The sequence below is a fragment of the Micrasema longulum genome, unplaced genomic scaffold, assembly GCF_059751315.1.
Source record: "Micrasema longulum isolate JH-2025_06_02 unplaced genomic scaffold, ASM5975131v1 h1tg001579l, whole genome shotgun sequence".
In the NCBI taxonomy this organism is placed as follows: Eukaryota; Metazoa; Arthropoda; class Insecta; order Trichoptera; family Brachycentridae; genus Micrasema; species Micrasema longulum.
Genome location: NW_028278762.1, coordinates 89,066 through 106,537, shown reverse-complemented (window position 1 = coordinate 106,537; position 17,472 = coordinate 89,066). Strand labels below are relative to the sequence as shown.

Genomic DNA, 17,472 nt, shown 5'->3' with positions numbered 1-17,472 from the left:
AGGTTAGAAATCCAATATACCTCAAATAGACTTCTATTTTCTAATAGTGAGTTATTTCTAACTCATTGCAAATGGTCACCAAAATTTAAATATTTGGATAAATTATAAGAATGACATTTTCAAAAATATAATTATTTTTATAAAAAATAGCCACTTAAAATAAAAAAAGCCAATTACAACTACAACTTGTACAATGATTAATGAATGGACACCCGGGTGGAATGAGATTAATGGAAAGGCCCTGGCTGAGATGGGAAAATGCTGTGAGAAAGGATTCAGCGCATTTTCTCCAGGTGGCAAATTGGAAGACGGCGGCTGACGACAGACAGAGCTGGAAGCGAAAAATGCAGGAGTCAAAAGCTTGATATGGGCTGTAGCGCCATCTGAGAGAGAGATTTTTTTGTTACCTTGCATGTTGTTAAGTAAATAACAGCATTTATCGATACTATTCCTGGCCGATTACCTTTCGTTTCCATCCTTCTTTTGACCCATCCTTATGGTACCTACCAAACATCAAGATAGAAGATATTCAAAATTAGAAGATTCGGATTTAGAACAAAAACCAAACAACATTTTTGACTTGACATAAAATCGGATAAAAAGTGGTTGGAATCGTCGCGCATCGTGGAAAATATTGTTATATTTTATGGTTCATTTTGTGATCCTGTGCCAGAAATTGGAGAACATTCAGATAATATTAAAGGTAGGTATTCATTTCATGTTCCTATCCAAAGACAAAACTGAATGAAATTCGATTTTCATTAACAGTCCGCCTTTTCGTTAACACATGTATTGTTTAATTTTGTATGACTGTGTTGATTTTAATAAATAAATAGATGAAAATAATAATAAATCAGTAGACACTTAACAATTCCAATTAAGACGCAGTGCGTGTCACATCAAAAATGAACAAGTTTACTGTTTCAAATAATTCAATAAATTTTCGCGCGGCACATGATATCAAGCTCATGTCTGAATACCGGGTATTTGGATTTTAATTTAAACGTCAGATTGTCAAGGATTCGTATTTTGTTACATTCACGGAAGCTAAGAAATCTCGGAATATTACGTAGAAAGACAGATGTCTCAAATAATAAGATTGACAGTTAATTTCAAAGGTTTATTACAAGATATTTTAAATTAAGTAATTTTGAGACATTAATGAAACCATTACGAGTTAATGTTAATTTTAGTTTTTTTTTGTTTTTCAGTGTTTATTTATTTCGTTATGGAACGACGACATACAACTGGATACATACGTACATTATCAATATAATCTACGGCCACATTTAAGTGAACCACTGAAAAAATAGTAAAAATTTTGTATTCAAAGCTTATACACTAAGTTTTATTCCGCATTTTTTTCAACAAAGCTTTTTGGATTATTTTAATTAAGATGAATGTTTCGTTAACAAAGAACCAGGAAAAAAGATTTTTGGATTATATTGATTACAGAAGTTAGGCAAATTATTATTATTTAATTTTTTAAAAAAGAGTACGTTCACTTTATCTGCAATGGACTCTTATAATATAGTTAAATCCGTCACTTTTTACCGTTTGTAGTGTGCAATGTATTAAGACTTAAAAGGCTTTGCCATAAAATTCCTTAACACGTAGTGATGTAACATTGTATTACCTAAAGCAAAAGACAGAATATCCTGTCAGACATTGAAAGAAAAACGTAGATAGGTATGTACATACTGTTTAATAATTAATTTTCCATAATTTATAAAAAATGTATTATAATTAAGGCCTGTTATAGCAAAATAAATTAAAATCCATAAAAACGCTGGTCATAAGACTAACCATGCACTTCCGTTTACTGACAATAATTAACTAATTGAACGAATTTCTTCTTTTGTTTTTGTCTTTTTCACACAAACACCGGACACAGAACAAAATCTCTGTTTTCCTTATTACAAGTTCTATTCTCGTGCTCTTTCGTATACAGTAAAAAATATTTATTGTGGTACTGGCGTCAATTTTGACCGAAACTTCGGCTTAGACGAAAACTGCGATGAAGATGTATGTAATTATGTTTGGCTGTAGTCGGGTGCATCTTATGGCTCATGATTCAGTCGCATTACCTGTAACCTTTTGTTTTTACTCGTAAGCGCCTAATTTTGGGCGTTTTGAAGTGACTTTTGACTGATTTCAATAAGTTCCGATTTCGGCTGAAAATCTTGTTTTGGTCGGCCATTAATAAAAAGTTCGTGAAATTGTAAACTTATGTAATATAAACAAACAAATAAATAAATAAAATGATTTGTTAAACGTAATTGTTACGTACCATCCCAGCATCGGGGGGCTGGTTATTGCCAACGCAACAGCCCATACAGCCAATATCATCAGCAAAGCGAGTCTTTTAGATCGCCGTCTTCTGGAGTACTTCAGAGGTTGAGTGACGGCCAAATATCTATCCACGCTGATGGCGCATAGAGACAGGATGGAGGCGGTGCAGAGAAGAACGTCCATAGATATCCAGATATCACAAAGCACCCAACCCAAACGCCAAGTGCCTGCAAAAATATGAAAACCTTCAAATATAATCGTATTAATGATAGTTCAGAGTAAGTCTATCTCCAAGCGCAAGAGCTTGTCCCTTTTTGAAGCGGAACTGCATTCAAAACAAAAAAGATAATAATAAAATATTTGAGTTTGTCCAAATGTTCGTAGACAAACTCAAATATTCTAATGAAACCAACTGGTCGAAAAAGAAGTGTAAAAAATGAAAAATTGTTTTCAGGCGTTGCCTAGTATGTGAAATAATTCAGTCAGATGAATCTCTTCACAACAATAAAGGTTTCAGCTCTTTAATTTCACTAAAATCAACAAATGGAACAATTGAAGAAATATAGATGTTCAAACATAGGCAAAATGGTGAATGTTACACACAGGGTGTAAAGTGGCCACTTAAACCAGCCAATGACAGGTCACAAGCCCTGTAAATGCCTTGACATCCATATTCCCTTATTTAAGGTAATTTCCATCCCTGTTGTAATTTGTTAAGAAAATACTGTTATACTTGAAGGGTACAGGATATAAAGAATGAATGCCAGAACTTATTTACATTTAAATCAAAATTGAAATGTCACTATGTAAATATTTGAGTTTTTTTTCGTCCTTCTTCTTTCCTTCTCACCCCCTTTCCTCTAACCATCGTTAAGAATAGATATTTTGTTTATTTTTGTTCCAAATTTTGTATAAAATTATAAGATTCTACATACCATGTACTTCTAATTTTCTCAAACTAACGGTTCGAGTAGGAAGGAAAAAAATGCCTTAAGGCAATATTATCATCATCATTCCCTTCCCGCACTTAATGGTGCATAGAGCACTATATTAGTAAACCAATTGCAGCGTATCTTGGTTATTTTTTGCTACATAAAGATAAGGTGATCAGTCTTATACGCTTCAGGTACCAGGGACTATTAGTCTAGGGACCATGAAATATTCTGGTGTGAAAACACTCCTGTAAATAAACATTTCATATCAACCATGTCGGGAATCGAATCCGAGACCTCTTGCATGGTTGGCAAAAGCGCTGACCATTAAACAACAAGGCCGACAAAATAAAATATGCCCTTTTGTCAGCCTCGCGGTGTTATTTGGCCTTAAGTCAATATGGCCGCCCTTATATGTGCAAATATAAAGTGTAAAAAAAAAACAAATTTCATGTGTTTCAAACTAATAATGACATTTGACGGGAGTTTACATGACTTTTATTTCTGTTTTGCTACTAAAAACAGCCAAATAGTCCAGATTTCTATTTTATTTCATTTTATTCAGAAAACATACAGTCATACATCTATATTTCTTTCTTTGTGATGTTCTTTATCGCTGTTGTAATATAGTAATTTGAATAACTTCCAAGGAACTAAATCCAGTTCTTGTCTACAAAAATTTGAACAAACTCAAAATATTGGTGATAGTTAGTTTACCGGGAAGAAAATTGTGAAATAATATTGTATTAACATACGTACATTTTATCCTAAATGAAACACAAAGTTAATGCTACAGACATAAATTTTATAAACACGTAATTTAAATTATCACAGCAATATAATTTTGAGAAATGAGAAATTGAAAATGTCAGAAAAATACGTGCAATGTAATAACATTTGAACACCTACCGTTTTAACTGAACGCGCTTTAATATTAGGTACACGTGTAAAAGCCTGTTTCACATGATTGGGTAAAAAAAAACTCACTCAGATGTAAAAAGTTCACTGAAAAGTAAACGTACCGCATTTTTCAACATCGGGAGAGGATTTGGTTTAATTTTTATTAACTACCAATACTGGAGTTTTGATCGTACAGCTAATTTGATTATTATTATTCAATTTTAAACTAGAATATTTTTGCGTAACCCTTCAATGCGTAATTTTTCTTAATTCTGACTAAAAAATATTTTTATGTATGTTTTTTTATGCAAATAATAAGAAAGAAATTTTTTTTTTTTTTTTTTGTTATTTATCAATTTTTTTCTTTGCATTTACCCTCAGAGTATAATGCGTAACCTAGAGAGGAGCTTAAACGTTGGAAAACCATTTTATGACTATTGGCCGTAATTACTTTTAAATATGTACCTGTGTCTTTATCATTGCACGGTTATTCCTATCTATTTTTCTATAATTCCAATATCAATTCAAGAAAAAACATGTTTGTGTTGATTTTTTTATTTATTTATTCATTTTATTCATAATATATTTATTGAGACATAAATCCCAACTCCATTGAACCAAAGTCCTGTGTTGAGTTTGTTTGTTTGTCCGTCACATATCCGAATGGCGAGTTGTAGCGGACTGAAATTTGGACACGTCATTTTAGATGCGATTTCGAAGTTAACGTTGCTATTTTCGAGTAAAATTTTAATCGATCTTTACTCGATATAAACTCAAACTTTATATGGATGCCTAGTGCCCTGCCATATTGCCCATAATCAACTCGCATTATCAACAGTAAACATACTTTACGAGTAATTCACAAATTTATCTCCTAAATTAAGAAAAAATAGTATCTGAAGTAAATATGTTGATGTAAGGAAAGTTTTTAAGCAACATAATACACGTGTCGGGACAATAAATGCCAAAAATCAATGTAAATCATGGAAAAATATTCGGAATCAATTACCTGTGAAAACTGACTGTTTTAACACCTTTGACGCACTTACTGATGCAACCAAACATACTGCAATTCACCATAGTCAAGTTTTATTTATTATAACATAAATATCAACGTAAAAAAAATATTTACAAACAAAGCCAAGCACAGCTAAAAAAACATCCGATCGAACCGTGTCAAATAAAACAAAATGTTTACCAATTGGTTGCTAACCAACAAACCAACATCGCTTGCGTTCCATGAAACATAGAGATAGGGCTTCTCTATAGGTTCACGCATTATTACTCTGAGCATTTACCAATATGTATACATCAGTTGCAAAAATAAAAAAAAACTTTGTTGTTAACACAAAAAAATCCCACTAAGGCAAATTTCAATTCCGATTACTACTTGTTTCAGTCGATGACTCATAGCCTATCTGAGCAGCATTTCCATTCTTATGAAGATGCCTAAAAGGGCATGATTCGTGGATAACCTCAAAAGATGAGAAGGTTTTTTCAAGAAAGTATTTGTTTGCTCCCAGAAAGACAGGAGAAAGAACTTACAATGACAGGTTCACCAGATTTTTTTTAAACTTTAAATTTTAAAAAAAAGCTAGCTGCTTATGTGTAAGCCACTATACAACGCTGCTACGGAATATAAAAAAAACTATGCATTTCAGACTTACTAGCTCAAATATCTCAAAATAGAGAAATAATAAAACTTTTACATGTACGCAAACAGCATACTACATTATGTGAACGTATATTTACGTTCGCAGGCTCTATGACATGGAATGCTTTCCGAGCGGAAGTGCAAAACTGTATGAGTGAAGTGATGTTTCGAAGAAAACTTAATACCCATCCGGGTTCCGATTACAAAGGGAAGATAACAAAGTTATCTTCAATTGTCTACAAAGTAAATCAGAATTTCTGTACGAAAATGTTAATATTTGTATAGAAATTAAAAGTATTTTCGTTAGTTAACTACAATTGAACATGTTTTCAAAAAGTAGTCACGCAAATACACATATTTTCGTTTAGAAAATTCAATTCGACTTTAAAGACAATCAAAGGTATGTAACTCTGTTAAATTCCGATTTTAATTGAGGCCGTGTTCTGTGAATCATTTAAATAAAACCTTAAAACGAAATGACAAAATAAACCGTAATTCGTTTTATTTAAATTTTGAGTTATATTAAATAAATACCATACAGAAAAATGTTTGTAAAGCGCCATTGAGGTATTATTTTAGGAACAATGAGCTATAATATGAGTTATCCATATTACTTATAAATTATATAAATATCTGAGATTACAATATGTTAAATTTAATTAATTATATGGCATTAAACCGCTACTAGAGGTTATATGAATTACAATTTCTTGTGTTTGTTCAATTGTTTGTAGACAAACAAGTGCATTTCACTCCCCATTGAGATTAAAAAATTACAGCAGAGATGGAGAAAATTTATGAGAGGGATATATAAAAATCTGTGCATTTACAGTGCTTGTGACCTGTTATTGACTATCTATATAATGCTATTTTTTAGACGAATGTGTAGGAAATTAATGTTTTACAGGGTTACGAATGATGAAATCAGGCGAGAGTGTAAATCTGAGTCAGGTATAATTGATAAGATTAAGAAAGGGTTTTTGAGATGGTTTGGTCATGTGGAACGAATGTACGACGACAGAATGGTAAAACAAGTTTATATGGCGAAAAGGAACGGTAAAGTAAGACGAGGACGACCAAGGAAGACGTGGCATAATCAGATAAACCAAAATCTTAAGTCTGGCCATGTCAAAATCAGGCAGACCCGAAGGGCGTGTATGACAAGATGTATGAATATGAAAGAAACAAGAAATGTATGCCAGGATAGACGTGTGTGGCAGATCATGCCACGTCTTCCTTGGTCATCCTCGTCTCACGTTACCCTTCATTTCCGCCGTATAAACCTGTTTTTACCATTCTTTCGTCATCCATTCGTTTTACATGACCAAACCATCTCAGAGACCCTTTCTTGATCTTGTCAATTAAACCTGACTCAGATTTACACTCTCATCTGATTTCATCATTCGTAACCCTATCATACATTGATTTCCCACACATTAATTAAAGAGTTGCATTTCGACAGCGTTCATTTTGCTTTCATCCTTCTTCTGCCGATTCTATGTTTTACTTCCAAACATAAGTGTTGAAACTAAAACTCCGTCATGCACTGCCCAATTGGCTTCAATTGACATTTTTTATTGGCAATTTCTGCAATTTGTGCGTCGTTAAATTTGTTGCCAGCATTCACTCTCCGTTTAGCAACTTTCTCTTCTCTTCCATTTCTTAAAAACGTTATTCCTTGCCAAATAATCTAAAATTAAATAACGCAATTAAACAATAAATAAACCCAAGAAAAAAAAAATTCTTAGTGGTGCATAAAAGGCAAACACCGAATACTCTGATCGTAATTACTGACATATAATAAAGTTTTAAAAAATATATATTTAAATGTACGCTTAGATTAAAGGGATAAATAAAATAAAATGAATATTCAAGTTTAGTCAACAATGTCATACATATAAAACTAGGGACTAAAAAAACATAAAATTACTAATAAGGAGAAAAACAGTCTCAAAACTCAATATGGTTCAGTGGATTGAAGCTGTACAATGAACTACTTGAATAATTAGCAGAAGAAGAAAAAGAAAGCGTTGAAATATTTAAAACTAATTTGATAAAATATGTCAAATGATATATTTATATATATTTAATGCAAAACAGTGTATCAATTTACTATCTCAAAATTCAAAAACTTAAATTATACTATGTTGTTTGATATTTAAAACCTTTTATTAACTTATATCTGTATTCTTAATTATTATTTTTGTACATTCTTCAAATTTTAAGATTCTTTTAAAATAACCTTTTCATAACGTCTTACAAGCATTTTATTTTCGAATTATTTACTTAATACTAAGGATTATATGAAAAAATATTACTAAAGAAGTAATTTTTTTTTTTTTTTTTTCTTCTGTCATTTATTTAAACATTTTAAATTTTCGTTGATTTCGCTAAGCACGGTTTTCTTATAAATTTATACGGAGTGAACCGAGTAAATAATATGATTTTCTTTAAAACGCAAACATATTGTAGAAACTAGTACTTATAGGAATTACGTGACGATTAATTCAACGCAATATTAGCTGAATATGCAATGTTGTTAGAAAGCGTGTATATTTATTAAATGTTACTACCATTTACGGATCCTTTTGTGAGATGAAAATAATAATTGACACAGATCCCAGTAAGACTGATTGAACGAAGAGATACAAAAAGTGTAATATTGGGGAGAAATTCGTCTGACAAATGAAATTTAACAGACGCCGTACGAAGAAAGGACATTTCCTGAAAAAATGCCACCTCGGTGGAAAAATCTATTACAAATTATCCAAACGTTTCACAATTTCGCTACCCTCATCTTTCCAAGGGCGGAAAATAATAAATCGTGACGTCACGTAGGGGTTGGCTTATTTATACCGTGTCTTTTACAATGTGGACAGGTTTAAATGGACTTACGTTTCTTTGTGGTAGAGATGAGAACAACCGGTTATGAGGATCGAATAATTTGATTGTTTCATTGCCTACCGTAAATATTTGAATATGATTATGATCTTGCCTCTTTCCCTGTATCATATTTTGTCCATTTTCAATAAAATGTTACAGTAAAATTTTTAACAATGTACTTTTATAATGGATGATGGAATAAAAAATATGGTATGTAATATATGAATTTACAAAAATGTCCTTAGAAGTGTGGGGGTCATAGTCTTTTGATGGATGAAACACACCCGCGCAATGATTTCACCTGAAATATACAGCAACGACCGATGAAGAATGTTATCATTTTATATTAAATACATACACGAAGAACGAAGGAACGTGGCCTATAAAGCGACCACAAGGTGTGATAACGCCAGTCAGTCTAATCAGCCTAAAACATTAGCTCAGTCAGCTCAGCGCAGTCACTCAGTAGACCAATCGCAATCAGTTCTACTTATCATCGCAATAGCGATGTAACTGAATTATTTCACCTACATTAGTATGTAGGTAGTGGCCTAGTGGCAACGTCTGAAAATCTTATTTTTTCAATTTCTAAATTTCTTCATAGACATAGTATAGAAATATACAAAATAAGATTTTCAGGCGTTGCCTAGTATGTAGGTGAAATAATTCAATGAGATGAATCTCACCCGCATAAATAAAGGTTTTAGCTGTTTAACTTCACAAAAATCAACAGTTGAAAGAATTGAAGGAATACAGATGTTCAAATATTGGCAGAGTGGTGAATGTTACACAGTGTGTAAAGTGGTCACTTAAACCAGCCAATGACAAGTCATAAGCCCCGTGGGTGTCTAGACTTCTTTAATACCTTTTTAAAAATGTTCTGCATCTCTGTTGTAATATGTTAATATTAACAGCTCCCCAGGGAGTTGAATCCAGCCCTTGTCTACAGAAATTTGAACAAAGTCAAAATATTATTATTTTGCTTTAACAGTGCTAAATTATATTTTAAATCATAGAAAATATGTAAAATAAATTATTAAACACTATGTCTAAGTTTGTTTTTTTCAAATGTCTTAACTTCAGAATATTTCGTTTTTTGCTTGAGGTAACACAATTTTACATCACCCCGCGCAAAGATTTTTTTTCGCAGCTTTTTAAGAGTTAATAGGATTATGCAGCCCGAGAACGGTTTGATGAATTGATTGTTCAACATTTTCTCACACCATTTTCTAGCAGACGTCTTCTTTAAATACTGTGCGAAAAATACATGCACGTCGGACTGATTATGCCTATCTAGGCAGGCAGTTTTTTTTTGGTCCTTGTTCCTATAAAAAGCAATTTATCAACAAAAAACAAACGGTAAAGACTCTTTCAGTGGTGGATATTTTAAACAATGCTTTAATGCCATAATCAAGGGATAAATACGTGAATACGGTTGTATACAGAAAAATAAGACCACGCATTCTTTTAATAAAATAAAAAAATAAAGAAAACTTTACCAAATATAAAGTTTAATATCCAATAAAAATAAGCTTTCGACCGTGCGTGAAATTAATTTTATTTATTCATGTAATAATAACGTAACCATAACTTTATGAGACCAAGAGCCCTGTGTTGAGTTGGAATACAAAATAATGGAAAATGAAAGCATGCATATTTTTTAATAATAATAAAAATAAAAATTATTACATAAACATAAATATTAATGAACATCTCGACAACACGTCTAATAGTATTTTTTATTTATTTACAATTTTAAAAAACCCGTTAGGGTTACATTAGAAATTTAATATTGTCTAGTCATTTTATGTCTCGTCTAGTCTAATTAGTTCAGTCATCATGTGCTCTTTCAGATTGATTTTAAATTTGTGTCCATTAAAAGTTTTCAAGTAGTAAGGTAGGTCGTTGTAGTGTTCAAATGCATTATGTAGTATTTTTGACTGTCCTGTGTTTGTCTTTGCTTTTTCAATATGATAGTGTTTTTGATGTCTGGTGTTATATTTATGTATGTCAGCATTTTTGACTAATATTATGTCGTCGTCTTGTATGTTTCCCAGTGTTATTTTGTGCACAATTTTTAAGGTCTCAATTTTAGTCAAGTAGTTTATGTCAAACTGGTGTGTTTTTTTGTACAGTTCAGTCGTAGAGGTCAGGTAGGGTAGGTTGTATGTTAGTTCAAGAATTTTATTTTGTTGTCTTTGTATTCTTGTTATGTCTGTCTTGTTACCAGTTTATGTACATTTATGCAATGTCTCGCAGCAGTCTCCTGCAAGTCTCTTCTCTTAGTCAAAATTGTGCACTCTTGAAAATTAAAAATTAATGGTAATAACTCTCTGCTCTTCTCTGGCCTCGTGGCGTAATGGTCAGCGCATTTGGTTACAATGCAAGAGGTGTCGGATTCGATTCTCGACACGGTTGATATGAAATAATATTTAGAAGGGTGTTTTTACACTAAAATATTTCATTGTCCCTAGACTGATACCTGAAGCGCAAGAATGATCACCTTACCTTCATATAACAAATCAATCAAGAAAAACTGCGTTTGGTTTAACAATGCAGTGCCCTTTGCACCATCAAGTGCGGAAAGGGAATAATGATGATGATGTTTTTCTAACTTAATTTGGTAAGTTAAAAATATTATTATTAACATGAACAAATTACAACAGGTATGGAGAACAGTTTAGAGAAGGTGGGGAATATGCAAGTGTAGGCGTTTACAAAGCTTAAGTCCTGTCATTGGTTGGTTTAAGTTGCCTAAAAAACGCCTAGACTTCCATATTCCTTTCTCTAAAATGTCCTCCATCCGTGTTGTAATTTGTTAATCTTAATTTATCCCTAGGGGGTAAGATCCAGTCTTTTGTCTATAAACCTTTGGAAAAACTCAAAGTATTGTAATTATTATTAACACTGAATGATTTTCAATAATTGAAATTATTGAAAATTAAATAAATACCTGGGGACACATTAAATTGATACTTGGGAACTATACGGGAACTATATGGGGTTAAAATAATACCTGGGAACATATTATTTTACACCTTGGGGCAAAAAGTAATTTTGCTTTTTAGATTTTCAATGGTGTCAAAGTCGTCTTTTGTTAAAAGTCGGAACTGCTGTGTAGTAAATTTTTTAAATTGCCTACTTTTGTAGTAAGCGACCCGATAAAGATATAAAATGATTTTAAGTGGCTAAGTATGCATACATTAAATTCGCGTATTGTTAAATTTGAAAAGCAAATTCAAGCGATGAAATTCTTGGTTTGAGATTCCGATTTTATTACACAAAGAGATTCTTTAAATAAAACGTGAATTTGAAAGGTTGATCAATTAAGCGGTGAATTTATTGCCAGATATTCAACAGAATGGAAAATATCTTTAGAAAAGAGACGCGATAAAGATGCGATGTCCTGCGTGTAAAATAACTCCATTAATTTAAATTGATTGTTGATAGCTTTTTTGATTCATTAGTTGAGTCCTGGCGGATAAATAATACATTTCTTTGAGTGAAATTAAACCAGAACCTGGACGAGTGTTTTCGACTCGATGGCTGCTCTCAGGTAAAAATCCTAAATATGAAAATCAAGTAGAGATAACCTCATTGTGTTGAGTTTGGCTAGTTCGCTTATGATTTTTAAGGCCCTGAGTTCGATTCATGGCAGGGTGGACGTGAAATATCGATTTTAAAAGTTGTTTAAACTGCAATATTTCTTTTTTCCTGGGGTGAAGGACTGATCATCTTACCTTCATGTTGTAGATGATCAAACAGTGCTTTATTTGGTTAATTAATACCGTGCCCCGTGCACTACTGTGTGTGGAAGAGGGATGTGAAGAATTCCACTCATCCATGCGCTTTGTCAAGACGATTGGTAATCGTAAATTCCACAAGAAAATACAATAAACGATCAAAGATCTTAATTTTGTAAATGGGGTCTAGAATTACAACCGTCAATGCGATTAGTATCTGCAAGACGTGTTGTAATCTAAGTCTTATTTTTATACTGATTTTTAAAATTACTTTTTTTTATTTCACTAAACACTTATCATCATGTTTGATTATGTCCAAATGCTTGCAGACTGGCTGGATTTCCTCCCTAAAGAGCTGTTCATATTTAAATTTATTTCAACAGAGAGGGAAAACATTTTTGAGATTGAAATATGGAAGTCTAGGCATTTATAGGGCCTATGACCTGTCATTGGCTGGTTTAAGTGGCCACTTTACACACTGTGTAACATTCACCATTTTGCCCATGTTTGAACATCCACATTTCCTCAACTCTTCCATCTGTTGACTTTTGTGAAGTAAAAAAGCTGAAACCTTTATCACGTGGGTAAGATTCATCCGGCTGAACCAAATCACCTACCCCACTCCACCCCAACTCGATTCCCAATTTCTAATAGTGAGTTATTTACAACTTGTCAAAAATGGCCCTCAAAATAAAATATTTGTGTAAATCACAAGAACGCTAATATTTCTTTTCTTTAAAAAAAAAAATCTAATGTATTTTGATACTGAAAATACAAGTTGCTGCCATAAATTATTAGAAATCAGAGAAAGTAGATTCTTAAGGCTTTTGTTGAACATTTGACGTTAGGATTTGCATCCCTCTGCCTCTGAAGTACAGATATATACATATGTATGTACATGTATATATATATGATGGCCTCCGTAGAGTGGTAAGGACACTTGACCCACGTATGGAAGGTTCTGGGTTCACTTATCTGTGAGAACACAAAAAAATTATGTAATTTTTTTTTAAGCCTGAAGCCTTTAAAAAGCTTAAATGTATTTATAGTGTAATTTTTAATCTAAATCATATTATGACATTAAACAAAAATCTAATATTACGTTTAAAATAAATAATTCTTCAGATTTAATTCAGATGCGCATTTGAAAATGAAAATTTAAAATCTATTTACAAAAAATATTGTTAAAAAGTTTTGCTTTGACATCAACTTTTACCTCACGGGAGCACAAAAAGCTTTGACCCACGACTTTTGTGCCCCAACAATATGAAATCATACAGCGAATCATTCAAAGGTCTACTTTTGTAGACCACATAATAATATTATGTCTGACTTGCTGAAATTGGTTTTGAGGGTGGCTCACCCCTGTATTCAAATCAGATTTGGTCCGACTTAATTTTGCGAACGTTTCAATTAGACTACACTTCGATACGGTTTTATTTTATTTATTTATTTAGTTTTTATTTTATTTTCAGTGCTGAAATGCGGCATTTATAAAAAAAAGCATTTAAAATTTACTTGCAATACAAAAATATATATAACTAGCCTAAAGCAACTTTGAGATAAACCCGAAATTTCCGATTTAAAGAGACACGTGCATTTATGTTTATACATTACATAAACGAATGTTTTAAAATAATGATATGTGGAAGTTAGATAGTTAACCTATGTGAAAATATAGCGTTTATAATTTTCTTTAAATAATTTAATTCAATCAGACCCTTTGCACACCTCGAAGTCCGATTTTCGATTGAAATTTATTGCAACAAAAAGAGAAAATATTTTTGTGAAGGGAGTATGGAAGTGAAGGCATTTACAGGGCTTATGACCTGTGATTTGCTTTACATTGAATTACTATTCATTTTATGTTCGAGAATCTTGTTTAACTCATTGTGATGCTACTTGTGAAAACCTGTAATTGGCTTATTTGTTATTTGTTTTGTAATATTTATAAAAGATAGTTATAGCTGTTGGTCATCCAAATAAATAAAATAAAATAAAAATAAATAAATAAAACGTACAACTACTCTTTTAAGAGTGCTTAAATCGCCTTCAGTTTGATGCGCGTATGTGGTTTCAGGACTATTCTTGATTCGATGATTGCAATATATTCTGCAAATGCAGAGCGTATGGACAGTTAGAAATTTAGACCCTATTTACAGTTAAAGTGAGAAATAATTTTACTATTTTTTTTTACATAATATGAAAGCTATTATTATAAAACATTGTGCTGCTACAAAGCGCATTAATCATTGAATAAACATAAATGCCTGTACTATAAAGCGATAAAAACCATTTGACTTGAGAAATTGCATGTAAGTATTCATAACACTAACAAGTATAGAAAAAAGTATAAACATTAAAAAGTATTTTTAGGCGTAAAGTGAATCTCACTCACGGTAGTAAAAAAATAGTCAACTGATGGAAAACTTGAGGAAATGTGGATATCCAAAGGTATGCAGTATGGTGAATATTACACAGTATGTAAACTGGTCATATAAGTCACCCAACGATAGGTCATAAGCTTTGTAAATACCTAGAATTCCATATCCTTCTTGAAAATGTTCTCCTGCTAAAATTATTTTAATGCCTGAACTTCCACACTACTTTCTTAAGCGTTCTCCATCTCTGTAGAAATGTCTATTTCCTGTGAATAAATATGCACGGGAGTTTAAACACCGCCTTTGTAACCCTTTTCAGCCTTTCGACCGGGGTAAAATGGTCAGAGCGGTCAGCAAATTGTTAAATGGAACCCGTAAAGGAAGTAAAAAGCTTAAATTCTCACCGTGATCCTTCGAAGGCTTACACGAGTTCATTTTCACGTAAGAATCTAAATATGTTAACGTCGACGACCCTTTTTTCAATATCCTAGGTGAACGTACGGAAATTTCTTTAGCTTTTCGCCCTGTTTTCTCGGAAAAATTCAGTTAAGTTTCTCGACGTATTTTTGCCATGTGTTTTTGAACTTATGAATTTAAATTTAAAAGTGATTTGAATACGTTAACGACATTCTTTTCTAAGCAAATTGATGTCAAACGCTTAAGGTTCAAATCTTTCTCTACTACCACTTGATTCCTATGTTTTTTACAAAACTTATTTTGGACATTTAAATAAATTTAAGTTACATATTCTAACAGAGATGAAGAACATTTAAGAGAAGGTAATATAGAAGTCCAGGCATCTACAGGGCTTATGACCTGTCAATGGCTGGTTTAAGTGGCCATTTTACACACTGTGTAACGTTCACCATTCTGCCCATATTTGAACATCTTTATTTATTCAATTCTTTTATCTTTTGATGTTTGTGAAGTTATAGAGCTGAAACCTTTATTTATGCGGGTGAGATTCGTCTGATTGAATTATTTTACCTACATATTAGGCAACGCCTGAAAATGTTATTTTTTCAATTTCTATACTTCTCCATGGAGCAGTAGATGGACTTGTAGATGCCTGGACTCCTATATTACCCTCTCTTAAATATTCTTCATCTCTGTTGTAATATGTTAATATAAACAGCTCCCCAGGGAGTTGAATCCAGTTCTTGTCTACAAAAATTTGGACAAACTCAAAAAATTGTTGATAAAATAAAGTACTTCAACAAATATTAAAATCTCAAACATTTATTTTTATCAATACTATTTATGATTTTGGTAAAAAAAAAGATTCGTCTGTCTTCCTCAGTTATTTTGTAAATACTCAGTATAAAGTGAATAAGTTATTCCCTCAACAATGTTGGAGTATGTCCAAATGCTTGTAGACTGGCTGGATTTCCTCCCTAGGGAGTTGTTCATATTTACATTTATTTCAACAGAGAGGGAAAACATTTTTGAGAAGGGAATATGGAAGTCAAGGCATTTACAGGGCTTATGATCTGTCATTGGCTGGTTTAAGTAGCCACTTTACACACTGTGTAACATTCACCATTCTGCCCATGTTTGAACATCCCATCTCAAAAATGTTTTCCCTCTCTATTGAAATAAATTTAAATATAAACAACTCCCTAGGGAGGAAATCCAGCCAGTCTGCAAGCATTTGGACATACTTAAACATTCTTGAATGAACTACCTGGTAAAAGGAGAAGTATAAAAATTGGAAAATTGTTTTCAGGCGTTGCCTAGTAGATGATTTTGTTCAGCCGTATGAATCTCACCCACATGATAAAGGTTTCAGCTCTTTTACTTCACAAAAAGTCAACAGATGGAAGAGTTGAGGATATGTGGATGTTCAAACATGGGCAGAATGGTGAATGTTACACAGTGTGTAAAGTGGCCACTTAAACCAGCCAATGACAGGTCATAAGCCCTGTAAATGCCTAGACTTCCATATTCCCTTCTCAAAAATGTTTTCCCTCTCTGATGAAATAAATTTAAAGTTTTTACCTTTTTATGCTCCATGTTTATCAGGTTCATAAAATTAATTCAATTAACTTTTTATTTTTTGTTTGTATGTTCCGCCGTTAACTTTTATTACTGACCAAACTCTTTCGGGAAAGATAAGCTTTTTTTAAGCTTACTATGGTAATCTTCATCTCTGAGTCACAATAAAAATACATTTTTATATTTAAACTTCATTTTAAAAGTACATGAATTAGATAATTATTTATTTTATGTACGGCCTAAGCCACGACAACAGTTATATTCATTTGCTTAATACTCACAATAAACAGTTTTATTTTCAGACAATTATATTTTTTTGTGTCCTGACTTTGAAAAAATTCCGTGTTAAGTCGGGACTCTTCTGTACTAAAATCAATACATTTATAAATATAACGACACATTAATATATAAAACATACAAATAAAATTTATACTTGTCAAGAAATACAACAAAGAGAAGTTATTTAATAAAATGATGAAAACAATTATATTAATATTTTACATTTATAAATCTTTTATTTTATAAATCGTTTAATAAATAATTTTACGTTTCGATAAGCAATAGTTAAAATACATATTTAAAAATTATTAAGCATTACTTCAATGAGTAAATGCTTTTGTAGTGTCTAGAGTCGATTATTGTAATGGTATCTATGCAGGTCTACAAATAACCAAAATGACTCGCCTACAATT

General features: G+C 32.0%; 1 protein-coding gene across 1 annotated transcript in view; it reads right to left on the bottom strand.

Moving 5' to 3' along the window:
* The window catches only part of LOC148274793 (putative G protein-coupled receptor No18), a 56,485-nt gene that overhangs the window by 16,694 nt on the left and 22,319 nt on the right, over positions 1-17,472 (bottom strand). The window contains exon 2 of the mRNA XM_088236596.1: positions 2,291-2,519. Coding sequence (XP_088092722.1) covers positions 2,291-2,519 — 229 coding nt within the window. The remainder of the gene's footprint in view (positions 1-2,290; positions 2,520-17,472) is intronic.